General features: G+C 34.7%; 1 protein-coding gene across 3 annotated transcripts; it reads right to left on the reverse strand.

Annotated features, from left to right (window-relative positions):
• Positions 1-3,227: 3,227 nt before the first annotated feature.
• Positions 3,228-13,187, reverse strand: LOC149575942 (uncharacterized). Of its 3 annotated transcripts, none has more exons than XM_089816046.1 (13): positions 12,647-13,187; positions 10,739-10,939; positions 9,421-9,640; positions 9,015-9,215; positions 8,293-8,363; positions 8,017-8,176; positions 7,187-7,780; positions 5,602-5,982; positions 5,399-5,474; positions 5,133-5,196; positions 4,896-5,031; positions 3,931-4,044; positions 3,228-3,755 (listed from the first exon to the last, which is right to left on the reverse strand). In XM_089816046.1, exons 2-13 carry the CDS (start codon positions 10,843-10,845, stop codon positions 3,690-3,692), a joined length of 2,190 nt encoding a protein of 729 aa, XP_089672172.1. In that variant the 5' UTR covers positions 10,846-10,939; positions 12,647-13,187; the 3' UTR covers positions 3,228-3,689. The 3 variants fall into 3 exon arrangements, with proteins under 3 accessions (XP_089672172.1, XP_089672175.1, XP_089672177.1); XM_089816049.1 differs by having other exon boundaries at positions 10,739-10,936; positions 12,647-12,815; XM_089816051.1 differs by lacking the exon at positions 12,647-13,187 and adding an exon at positions 11,176-11,252 and having other exon boundaries at positions 10,739-10,936.
• Between the last annotated feature and the right edge of the window lie 1,009 nt (positions 13,188-14,196).

The raw sequence follows: 14,196 nt of genomic DNA on the forward strand, positions 1-14,196 counted from the left end.
ACCACTTCCACAACTACAGCTACATCAACATCAACAGGACCAGCACAATATATTGGTAAAGGAGGAGACCAACCTCCTAAGAATCATATACAATTCCCTCCAATCAATGGAGGAGGATCTCTGCCTAATACTGGAAAAGTTGGAGATAAAGATGTGAAGAAATATAAGGACAAGGAAAAGGAAACATCAACAGTCAAGGGTTCCTCCCTCATGCATGTTATCAATCTTGATGGTGACAACAATCCTCTAGATGGTCAAGAGCAAGAAGCATCTAAGCAAGGTAAAAATATAGCCCTTTCAGTTACTAAAGTATTTGCCATTCCATTTGCTAGCAAGAGCAAGGTGACACCCCCAATTGCAAGGAAGCTCTTTGATCCCACGGCCTTGCAATCAGCACTCAATATCCTTTCAACCGAATCTTGGTTGGAAGAGACCATCGATTTTTATAGAAAGAAGAAGAGATGTGAGGAGAGCGCTTCATCTAAAGACCTTATTATACAAGCAACGCAGTCATAGCTAGTGTCAAAGAAGATGAAGAAGTAGAAGACCCTAGTAGTGTTGGCAACAGATTCTACTATTGGACACATGCTAGTGGAGATCGCAAAACCTCAAAAGGAAGAAAGGTTTTGTGAGCTAACTCCTATGATTTTCATATCAGAACTATTGACATGGGCATTCCAGTGCATGACTCTATGGTCAACATCTAGAAATCAACAAATGTAAAGATCAAGGACAAATTGGAGAAGTTAAGATCAGAAAAGGAGGTACTGAAGGCATCAAACAAAGAACTAATGGATTATAGCAGAGTAGCACTCGAAAACACATATACAAGAACATTTGACCCAAGTGCAGAGGAGAATAAGAATCTATTGATTAGGCTACAGCAAGAGAGGCAATTTGGTCAAGTTGGGCATGCCTGGATAGAAGAATTGAAGACCAAATGTCCCCCTCTTATTGAGAACCTTGGAAAAAAGTTACTTGGCATAGATAGATTGAGAGAAGCAATGTCAAATCACCAAACCTCAATGAAGAATGAATCAGAAAGCTTAATAGAGCAATTGGCCTTTTTACAAGAGGTAATTGACATGAAACTTAATCCTGTTGTGACTCATGGAATACTACACTCAGGCCAAGAACCATTGCTTCATTGGAAACAATCTATGGAGTTCAAAATCGAAAGTTTAGTGAAGTCTGAGCAAGAATTAAAGTGTGTCTATGATTTAGTGAAGAAGGTTATGGACAAGGTATTCGAATATTTGAAGATTTTGCACATTGAGTCATATGTCACTGATAATAATAAGCTGGTAGATATTTAACGAATGAAGACTAAGTTTTTGGCATTCATTGAGGAAGCTACAAATCAGCGAACTTCCAAGTGGCAAGGATTCTAAACCTCATAGCAGTGGATTGCATTATGAAGCGTGCAGCGAAGAAGCTCTAATCAAGGATCTCCAAAGTTGAGAACTGATAAAAATGCATGACCACTGGATGGTTAGAGCTAATAATATTCTTATCCTGTGTATCATGGAGCTAACGAATGTAACTGATGCAATGAAGGCACACAGAACTAAAATTGTAACTCCAAAGAAGAAATGATGCACAATCAAAGGCGTTACATTCCCACTGCAAGATGTGACAAGTGTCACCCCCTTTTCTCTCTATCTCTTTTTCATATTGTAGCCATATTTGGCATTCTCCTCATAGACTAAAACTTTGAAACGTATGATTGTTTAGTCAATTCTATTTTTAGATACATCTGTCCAAAAATGCTTTCAACTGTAATCATGAAATGTAACTGGCCAACTCCAAAGGGCCTATAAATGTAACTTTTGAAGAAGTAGATAAACTTCGTCAAATTATGGTGTGAACAAACCCCTGTAGCTTCAACTACTAAGTGAGACTCTACATTTGTGCTATTGTTTGTTGTTCATTGCATTGCATTGCATGTTAGTGTTAGTTATATAGTGCTTGGGAGTGATCTTTGTTGTGAATGAAAGCTAGAGGACTTTCCTATAGTGGTTATATGATATAAGACTATCATTTGCAATTTGAGTTTGTTTCCTCTATTCTATGCAAAGTAATTTTCATTTGCATTCTCATCTCTGTGTAAAGATTTTGCGTGTAGTTGGTGAAAGTTGTTAAGCTAAAAGCAAGCTTTGTATTATGAGATTCTTAATAACTTGGGCAATCTATATGTTGTCTAGTCAATTGTTTTCTCTTCTCTATGTAGTGTGCATCCATAGATTAGCCTTGCATTGTTGCATATTGCATTCAATAGCTAGAAGCATTGCATCTTAGGAGTTGGAACCCTCGAGTATGCCTAGGTTGCTTATGGCTAAGAGCCTCCTAGTTTATCTCTATTGCTCCCTGGTAAAGAGCATAACCCTAGGAAAACAATTGATCTCTTAAAAACAACATTCATTGCAAATCTTTGCACATAAGGGAGTTGTACTTTTCAATTTAGGGGTCCTTTATATAGAACACCTACATTGACCCATAGTTGTTGGTAACAGCATTTGTACCTACAAATTGGGTAGTTAAAGAGTCAAGGTATCAACTAAAACCAAAGGGATAAACTGAACTAACAACCATCATCGCAACCAAAGATGTTGATGTATGCTTTTGACCATTCTATAATTAGATTTAATATCCTTAATTGAAGTTACTAAAAATAATGTCATTCGCAACATGCCAAGAGTAGTCACTATTTGGTCTGGTGATATTCCCTTCTCATTGTTGTAATCAACCAAAAACTTGTTGAACAAATGTGATACAACACTATATCAAACTAATTTCTACCATATATTGCATGCATTGATTTTAAGAACTCAATAATATTGTCAGATCTAAAAATGAGAATAATTGCATGCCTACCAGTTTTGGTGAATGATATTGTGCTTGTTTCTTCAGCCAACATGCCAAAGATTCTTGCAAGTTCTCATAATAAGCTCTGGTATATGAACAATGTCATTTATTTTAATTTTTTCTTTTAAAATTACTATTTCTTTTTATCCCCAAAATTTATTGCTCCCTTTATTCACGTATATTTAATATTACCATTTTCCTAACAAGTACAAGACAATTTGCCATTTATTTTAATTTTTTCCGTTAGGTACATTTAGTGCTCCCTTTATATTCATATTAGCAAAATCATGTAGTTTAAATAAGAAAATATGGCATATGCGCCCTATTGAACATTCTCAATTTTCAATCGCATAAAAGCGTGATGCTACGAATTTGTGTTTCACATTTTGCACTTTTCAGGTTCTAAAATTTTGGATCATGGAATTTCTCCTTCACAGGTTGCCGAGAGAAGTTTTGATACAGTTACAAAAATACTGCATCCGACAGACTGGGACTAGTTGCAATAAGAGCATATAACACTTACAATTGCTTGTCGGAAAAACTAGTACACAATATGGCGAGGCTTTGAATAGCTCATTTTGTATTATCTACGGTCTATAGCTTTATATGTGTATATTCTGTAGGATACGACCGTTACATTTTCTATGTGAACAAGTCTGCCTTCTATACAGTTAACATTAATATAATTCATAAGTATTTTGAAATAGGGACACTTTTTAACAAAATGTGACAAGAAAACTTACTACAAAATATTCTATTACAAATCATACAATTACTATTCTTTGTTTGCCGACATCAACTGCAACCAGCCACATCATTAGAAGCTAGTCAATCCATGAGGCTCCCACCACTTTGGCCATGAATGCCCATTTATCGGCATTCTCATCGATCTACAAAAGAACCAGAATTTGATGCAATCATTTTGAAAAATCACATGTATAGATTAAAGGTCTCTTATAGATTGCTTAGATTACAGAATTATACTATTTGAACTCTTCTCTAAATTTGGTGAAATTCAGTTGATAAGCCGAAGTACAAATAGAGTGGAAAGAAAAGAACACGTACCACTTTTTGGGTTGGCCTCCCTCCCCCATGACCGGTTTTTGTATCAATTCGACCAATAATTGGATTGGTTTGCGGGCTATGTGCCACACTATTGCATAAAAAATGTTGCAGTGTCTGTAACCACTCAATAGAGATTTCTCAGATTAACATATAGCTATAGACAATCTCCAAACAAAATGAATAACTCTTTTTACCAACAAGATAAAACAGATTTAGAGAAGTTCAGATCCTGGTGTATTGCCCAATAACATTAAGATTGTGCATCTTCAATACGAGGAAAACCCATGAATTGGCTTGAAAAGCTAAAAATACAAAAAACATGCGTGCTAGCATATTCTAATTTGCAATACTGAAAATAATTTTTAACCAGGAATGCACAATCAAATTTACATGCGTGTTTTTGCGTGTTTTTACAGATATGATTGTTTCTTTTTTAAACCAAGAGTGCAAAGCAGGCTTGCAGGCATATTAGTTAATAACTACGATTTGATGAAATGCTGAGTTGTTCCCTTCCTTGATGTTTTAGGGATAAAAACAACGGATTTCCATGCATACTTTTCCAGAACTTGCACAATAAATTGTTCTGCACGATAATACAGATACTAAGTTTGCACGTATACTTTTGACTTGAATGGCTCACATCGCAATCACATCAAACTTTGCCCAAGATGAACAATTTGTGTGCTTAGCTACTCTAAGATTATGGGAAAACACATATTAACAACTCGAGAAATATATTTAGATCAGACTGGTTGCCTCTAAGGAACTTAAGTAAAACCATCAACAATTATCTGTGCACTAGATCCTCAATATTATTTTGCCTTCAAAAATCCATTCCATTTGTAACATCAATATTTTGTGGTACTAATTTGTGCAAGGAAAGCAAGAAAAAAATTAAACAAGAACTGCAAGCTAAACTGGAGTAAAAGCTTTGGGTGTCAAAATATTGGATCTGAAGTACTTACTGCAAAAAACTTCAAAGAATGAAGCGGCACAACTCGATCATCATGATCAGCTGTCAATAACATCGTAGAGGGATATTGAATACCATGTCCCACGAGCTCTTCCCATGGCCTCTTTACATTATGCAACGGCGAGTATCTACAGTTGAAGGTCATTTGTGGAAGAAAAAGTTACCAGATTAGTATATTTTTTAAATTTTTAACTAGTAATCACTACAGATGCTTGATTTTTGTTATTACTTAATAAGCCAATGAAACTCTTCTTCCTTGTCTGAACATCCAAAATCTGTAGTCCATGCATGTCCTGCAGGATTATAAATGCTCGTTAAATTCCTTAGCAACAGCCAAAAGCAGATGCCATAAATAAGAAGGTGCAATATAGGCATACTAATTGCTTTGTGGTATATCCCAATGTAAATCTTATTTAAACTAATTGCTTTGTGCTATATCCCAATGTAAATCTTATTTAAACTACATTTATGGAATGTTTATCGTTCAAGACATACCAATAGTAAATTTATGGAAGCGTAACATGTCCATAACCCCAACATGTGCCAGCACACAACCAAATAGGTCAGGCCTCTGTTTTCAGGAAAATAAGAGAGAATATCAAGCTTTCGGTCCCGCATCATTTGTTTCGAAAACAAGAAATGACAAAGAAAATATTGAGGATAACAACGTGAGGAACATTAAACTGGTCTGAACATACCTGATTCATGCATGCAGCAACGAGGAGTCCTCCATTACTGCCTCCCTCAATACACAACTTTTTAGGTTGTGTATAACCCTCTGATACAAGGAATTCAGCAGCTGTAATGAAGTCATCAAAACAATTTTGTTTATTTGCAAGAGTGCCCGCTTGATGCCATTCTTCTCCATATTCACCACCCCCACGAATGTTTGCAACAGCAAATAGTGCTCCTAAATGCCTTAAAGGGGCAATACGAGTAGCACTAAAATATGGAGTTATGCTGATGTTAAAGCCCCCATAACCGTATAGCACTGTCGGTTGAGAACCATCAAGAATGGTATTTTTCTTGCATACAATGAACATTGGTATTTGGGCTCCATCTTTGCTAGGAACAAAGACCTGGTATTTAATCTAAAGCAGATTAGAAACGAATGAAATGCATGAGGTAAATATTTAAAAAATTGATTTCAATGCATTCTTCCCCTTAATTAAGGATTCCATAGTGACATAATGGAACAATTTGGTACTAACTCTTAAAGGGCAAAAGAAAAGTTTGTTGGATGACTGTTACAGCATTACTATTTTTAATGAATGCTGTGAAGTAATTTGTTAGTTTTAGCCTTTGTTTGAATTTGTGATATTGCTGTAATTTTTGAGTCAAACTCGTTGATTCATATTTCAAGAGTAGTGGTTTACACAAACCCATCTTTCATGACAATGAATAGAACGTTTAGCACTCAATTGCATCTAACACTTAAACAGCAAAAGAAAAGTTCATAAGATGACTGTTCAATCATTACTGTTTTTAGTCTTTTGTTCTAGTGTATGCTTCGACTGATCTTCATACTTAACAGTTGTCAAGTAATTTGTTATTTTTTAGTCTTTGCTTGAGTTTGTCATATTGCTATCAGAATTCAACCGTGTAGTTTTTGAGTCAAACTCATTGACCCATATTTCATGAGTAGTGGTTTGCACAAACCCATGTCTCATGACAATGAATACAACACTTAGCACTCATTAGATTGCTTGAATTGGTTTAGAAGACTCTTTAATGAGCTTGGTAGCTAGAAGGGAAACAAATATGAGAGTCAATTTATTTTTTAATTTGGAAGAGGTACTTAACACAAAGAAAAGTCTTCTTGTCAACAGGTTAATATGAATTAGTCTTCATAGTTGCAGCTGCTCTATTCCTTTCAAAATTGAGTCTTCATAGTTGCAGCCGCTCTGTTCCTTTCAAAATTGATTGATTATCATTTTACATGTTGTACAATTTTAGCAACTTTTGTGAAGCAATTTGTCAGTTCCTAAAAATACTGCTGCATCATTTTTGTTCCAGATAACACGGTTAATGTATAAACAAAATTGTAATTTATTCTTGCAGTAGCCAACTTGAATTTGATGTAAAAAACGGAATGGAGCACTTTAAAATGATCTTGTACTTATTATGATACTATTTGTATATTATGTTTTATCCAGTTAATTTAATGCTTTAGTAAGGTCTAATTCTATTCTACAAAATCGAGACCAATTTTCTCAAAAACAAAGCTTGGCTAAATAATCAAAAAAGATAAAGACAGAATAAACTAACAAAATAGTAAATTACCTGTTTAGCCTCAAAAAGATTCCGATCGAAGCCTGCAACAGTAGTCTCTCTAAATACTTCGAGGTTTGGTTTTTCAACATCTAGGTTGCATCGATAAATGATACTAGGAGTAAGAAAGCTTGTAAAAGAAATAAGTATCTCCTTGTATTTACGCCTTCCAGAGATTCGATCAACTGACCCAATATCAATTGGCAAATCATGTAGCCACCTGCCAGATCGCAAGTCCCTTACTTGTAGAATGTGCTTAACATCATTTAAGTAACATACTATAAGTTGATTGTCATTGACAGCAACCACGAAATCAAGTACATCTCTTTCTGATTCTGGAACTACATCGCTCCAAGATTCTGGCTGCCTCAAATCCACTCGGACCAATTTATACTTAGGAGCTTTTTTATTGGTCAGAAGAGTGAAGGTGGTATCATCATTTGCAACAAGATCATATTTTGCTTCAAAATTGTCAATGAGTTTATGAAAAGGAGGTAGCTCTTCTTTGCCTTTAAAAGCCTCAAGTCCTTGAGGAAGGGCGGCAAGATCACAATAATAGAGCCTGTTGACCGGATCACAACCTTCGAAAATATTTATGAGAAGATACTGCAGGAAAAGAAAAATGCAATTGGAGGTTAGATTATCACCCCATAGCTTTGCCACAAATAAGTTCACTTCTTACAAAGTTAAATCAAAGTTAAGTACATTTTCCAATTACAATTAGCATCACAAGTAATTCAACTCTTGAAAAGAGGTTATGCAAGGTTTGGAAGAGTCGTCTGGAAAAATATGTAAAGTTGCATTCTGTTATCTTAAACATTAAAAATATATGTTTCCCAAACCTTTCCATCTTCAGTGACTCTAGCTCCAACTGTCCACTTAGGATGCTCTGGATCTTTCCAAAATAAAATATCTTCAGATTGCTCCGTACCCAAGAAGTGGTAGAACAATTGATGATTAAGATTGATATTTGTTTCTGTTCCTGCATCTAGTTCTCCTTCTCTGTACTCGAGCAAATGATTCATTAAAAATCTAAAAACTACCTAAGTTATAAAAATTGAAACAAAAATGTGTGATGAATTTCTGAACCCTGTCAGTATGAGAAAAAGAGTACGTACTTAGGAGCTGGATACCGACTGTAAAAGAAACCTTTACTGTCATGGCTCCAAGTTATTGATGAGAACTTCACCTGGTAAGAAACGAAAAATAACATAAATTGACACCTAAAACAGTGAAAATAAATCTAAACAAGCAATATAATTTAGAAGCAGGGTTTACAAATTTATGAGGAAAGGCTCTGATCCACTTAAATGTACAAGTAGAAAAAATAGGGGTCTCATGTTTCTCTGTTTTTTGTAGAACAGTATTCACACATTTGAAATTTTCCCCAAGCCATTTGTTATTTGCAAACGTGGCATTTTCATGTTGCTTGCAACTAAATATAATGCTTATAAAATCTAGATATTAATGTTCGCAAGTGACCAAGAATGACCAATGTACTCAGAAGACAACATAACTAAAAAGGTGAAAAACAAAGGCCTAATGATTCTCAAGAATAACATATAACACAAAACTCAAAACACCTAAAAGCATAAAGAAAGAAGTTAAAGGGCCTAAAACAAACAATTATACAATGGGTGTGGACACAATTTTATTTGACTTATAACAGAGATTAAACTATAATAAACCTAAATAATGATCTCTTCTTGTTATGAAAACAATGTACAAACTCAGTGTCTCATTTCTACTTCGTCATTTATTATAGGCTTTTTCTTGATGGTTGCTCCATTCCATCGGATTATGAAATTGGCTATATACTCAACACGGCCATTTAACATACCCATAAGAGAGAATCGAGCTCTGTAGTCTTATCTGCTATCCGGATAACCTTGATGTTTACCCAGTCACTACCACTGGAGCTTAATCCAACTGCCAAGAATTCGGCATCTTCACTGATAGCATACATATTTAGAGAAATTGTTCCATCTTCACTGAGTGTGTTGGGGTCAAGTAACACCTCTGCCTCTGCGTCCAGACTATCCTGAAATAAGTTGGAGGTTTAAAAGCATCTCAAGAACACTGTCAATAGTTCTAATATAAGGCATTACACCAAGAATTCTATTGTTTACATTCTTTATTTTTCAAAGAAACAGAGTTTCAAAGCTCTTTAACTTATATGCATATTTAAAAATAACAGTTGGCCTTACCCCTCAAACCCACTTATACTTCAAACATAACTGGTTTACCTGAACATATAGAACACTCTGAGCCTGCAGCCCTGTGTTGAAAAAGTAGAAGTATTTATTGCCACGTCTAAATGGACAACCATATCTAGGGTGGTCCAAAAGTGTTGTGATCTGTTTTCTAAACTTTTCTCTTGTCTCACAATTCTGTAGGTAGGATTGAGTTAATTGCACTTGCTTCTCAACAAAATCCTTGACCTCCTTTGCATCTGGGTCTTCCAGCCTAACTCATTCAATTTACGATTATCAGGACAAGAAAATTTAAAGAATTTCTAAAAAAATGTGTATAAATATTTCTACATTACTATTAAGATCAAGTAGGTTTCTACATTCTGTTTTGCTAAAAAAAAATCATAATTTAATCAGATTTTATTTTTTATCAAACTTATTGATTCATATCAGACAAGCTTTGGTTTTGAAGAATACATCTCTTATTAGCACGAACAGTCATTCAACACTCATTATATCTATGTGATGTTTATGGAGATGAAATATTAGAACTTTGCAAGACATTAGTCATCCCAGTAGTATTCTAATCAAACTACAACTAGTCATAAGAATTCCTCCTTCAAGCAAACCCACTTGTTATTCTATTCACAAAACCTTAAATAAATATGGTGCCTTATGAACCATACATAATTGGTCTCCTTGACTCATTCATTCGGTACCAAATAGGTGTATAGGTGTTCTTTTTAACACTACCAAATTAGGATTAAACGTGAAAGAACCATTCACAATTGTTCTCCTTAACTCATTCACTGCCAAATAGGTATTCTTTTTACAGTGTCAAATTAGGATCTAGTGTGCAATTTGTTTTTAAAGCTCTTTCTAGTTTTCAACAGGTTATTTAACCAGCTAACTTCAGTTTTGATTAGCTTTAACTATGATTTAAGTAATTTGCTTCCTGTGTAACTCTTAATATAAGAACACATAAATCATATTCTATACACAGTAGATATGATCTTTTCAAAATCTCAGTAAATGATGAAGTGCGACTAGAAAATTAGGTGAGTGTTTTTTAAGTCAACATTTCAAATCACAGAAAATACAAATGAAACCTACGGACTTTTCAAGGCTTTGACAAATAGTAAGGTAAACTTGTCCCAAGTCCAAAGCTAACTCCATACATTCAAAGTAGTTGTACACAGAAACTTACTCAGGTCCACTTGAACTGGACTAGAACAGATTGATGTAAGGTGAATATGCCCACAAACATTAAATTCTAACTGTATTTCTAGTTCTGAATGCAGCAGTTCATAATTTTCCAACAGAATTAAGCACAGAAACTGTTCCCCAATAGACACTCAATACAGAGACTTACCATCTATAAGGATCAGATACAAGCGTTCCATGATAGTTGTCCACTACGGACTCGTCCCTTTTCGCAGCTGGATATACCAGGCCTTCCTCGACCGCAAGAGATCCCATAATGGACTGCCGCGCTATGTACGGTTGGACAGAACGTCTGTTAGATCTTGAAAGAGAGTTATGCCGTTTCGGATTGATACCCTTCGTGAAGCTGCTGTATACAGATATGAAACGACTTTAAGAAAAATACCGCTAAATTGTGATATATATTTCCAAGAATAATTGCCGTGCAAGCAAAGAGACCAACAACATTCTAATGTAAAAAAACGGCCATTTTAAATTTAATTGAGTCTGCCCAGAAAAGGGAGGGCCAAAAAACCATTAGCAAGGGATTAATTTGATGATTGATTTGAACTATGAGCAGTGAAAAAGCTGTGATTAAGCCAATGCCTGTTAAATGTAGAGAAAATGGACCTGCCCCGAGGGCCTAAGGAACATATCCTGAGATTCATAAAGCTTTAATGGTGTATGAAGCTGTGTATTCTGATGGACAAATATTTTGAGTCAATGAGCGGGCACCATAAAATATTTGAACGTATATTTGACACGTTTCAGAAACGTACTTTAGACAAAAAGATAAGTATTATTTAAAAGGAAAAAAGGGTTTAAAAGTGCTTAGTGTGTGAATTATTAGGTGATTAAAGTATGATCACAAATTTTGAAGAAAAACCGAATCTATCTGACGGCTTTTATAAATTAAAATTTGGTTGTTTTGTACTTTGGACGTCTAAAATTTCGGTTCAAATTCTTTAGAAAACGGCTTCTTCTATTGAAAAATCTTGATACATTCCAGAATTCAAGATTTATATCAAACTACAACGCCAAAATTGAGAACGAGCCAACGTTGGAAAATAATTTTCAGTACCGTATGTTATCTGAAAAGCAAACCATTAACAAATATAACACCCCAAATAACATGATAAACCAATCAATGAAGCCCTGTTCATTTGAAGCCCTAGAAAACCTTACAAAATGCAATTGTTGGTCTGAAAAAGCTCTTTTGGTATTTTTTAAACTATTGTACTTCTTAAACCACGCTCCAAAACTTTTATTTATTGAATAATGCAGTAAGATTACAAAGAAAAATAGAAAACTAATTTAAGAGTGGAGACTGCATTGTCTAGGAGTGTTGCTTATAAAGATATTTGCAGCGAGTATAAGGACAGCTTACAGGTGAGCAGCATGAAGGAACTTTTGGAGGAGGCAAGGTTGCACAAGACAGATCCACAACAAAAAGAACAACTTAATGAAAGTTCAACAAGCTGCTTAGCTGGCCTTTTGGTCCATTAGACTAGCAGTCTCCTCATTAAAACCTTTCATTTCATTTCAAGAAAGGACTCTAGGAAAAAAAGGAATCCTTTGAACTACACTCTAAAACTTAATAAGCAACTTTCCAACATGAGATATGATAAATTTCACTTTTCCTGAACTGAATCTGCAATTTGTCTTGAGTCAGAGTTCGAAAGGACAAATGCAAGAAAGAAACTTATAATTTGTTCACTTTGAAAACTATTTAAAGCATTAGAAAATTATTTAAAATTTAATATAAGGAAATAAAATCTTGTCTATATGTTAAAATAGCAACCACACAAAACAAAACTTATTATTTCCATGCTTAAAAACACAAGCATTCAACTCCACAAACCAGTCATGGAAAAAGGCAGATTTAAAAACAAATAAAAATGACTAGTTAATGAAGTTGATAGTAAAAGTCCGAACAGGTATAAACAAAAACTAGAGTCCAGAAGAACAGTCAAGATTGAAGTCAATGCATCAAACTAAATTGTAAAAGGAAAATGCTTGTAATCATCACAGCTAAGAAAAGGATTAAAAGAACAAAATTGAACAAGTCAGTCCATACCGTCTGTTATATTGTCGAGGCACAGCAGGCAAAGGGCCAAAATCTGCAGACTATGAGGAATAAAATCATACTGAAAGTACAGCAGGAATAAAATACGGTCTTAAATAGAAGGATCGATATGGCTGGGTGGCGCCTTAAGCGGACTGATAATATCATATTGATTTGTATTGAGAATGTTTGAAGCACTGAAATTAGCATGATCTTTTTCCTGTTCATTATGTGTAATTTGTTGACACGAAATTTGTGTAGTGTTAACATAGCGTGCTCATTTAGGGTCCCACGGCTTCGTAAATTACTGGAATCTGTTGTTCCCTGTCTATTAATGGTTTATTTTTATCGTGACGAATTTTCCATGTATGTCGCCATGAATGTTGACAATGTCGCCATGCTTTCTTCGACTATTACACACCTCTAGGGTTTCAAACAATCGAAAACCCTAATCTATAAATTATGAATGATTATGCTAAATATGCATTGCCTACATATGGTTAATCCATTCTTAGTCCTTCCTCACGTGACCTTAGGTAATACCTTGAGGGATATTCCATTTATTGCACTCCTTTGGAATTATATGGGTTGAAATGTCTCCCTACAATGTTTGATGTATTTTGGGGAAAAAATTATTTGTTTATTTTTAAAAAAAAATTGGATTGATGTTGAGAAGGATCTTTTATGTATTAATTAGTATATTTTTAATGTAAAAAGTGATAACAATTTTATTTTATGTTTGTATATGTCAATTGTGATTGGTTTAGATTTATGTGTGTAAAATTATTTTCAGTTGGGCATATGTTCTTTTTTAACATTAGTTATTACATGATAATTATAAATTATAAATTATTTTAAAACTAACAGTTCTTTTTGTGGGCATGCAACAAATAGTTGATAGGTTTTATATATGTAGTTGACAAGTTTTATATATTTAAAGGGGAGCTTGCAATTAACCTAAATATAAATGAATTGTCTAGTTTGATAAGTTGTCAAAAGTAAAGTTTGGAAACATGCGTTGAGGTCTGATGACTATCCTAAAACAAAGTTAAGTCTTTGTTCTCTACCAAGAGTGTGACTTTTTTACTTTTGATCATGTGGCATTTCCTTTGTTGGTCCCCAACATTACATTTGGTTGAAGAGTTGTCTAAGTTATATATGCCTAACTGCTAATCATCTATAATGCCTAAATGTTCAAGATGGGGATCAAAAATATTTGTCTCACGCCAACATTGGTTTGATGGCAGAATTTGGAATAATGGGTCTAGTAGAGCTCTAGTAGGCGGGAACCTAGTTGGCGGGATTTTAGCGGTATGGATTGACCCTAGTGGTGTAGGGAATTTGGGAGCAGGAGTTCAGAAGGGGGTGCAAGGAAGTCAAATTTGGGTTTTAGTGGGCTTCTGGAGCAAGAAGAAGACAAAGTTTTTTTGGGCTTCTCTTCTAGAAGATGTGGGTGTTGATATTAGGTCAATTTGTCTATCAGTGACTCAACACTTAATCAAATGGTTACATTGCTAGTAAGTTCTACAGTTGCTACCGAGCTTATCATTCAGTTTGCAATG

The sequence above is a fragment of the Cupressus sempervirens genome, chromosome 1 (genome assembly GCF_028749045.1).
Source record: "Cupressus sempervirens isolate cs-2001-9-10 chromosome 1, ASM2874904v1, whole genome shotgun sequence".
NCBI lineage: Eukaryota > Viridiplantae > Streptophyta > Pinopsida > Cupressales > Cupressaceae > Cupressus > Cupressus sempervirens.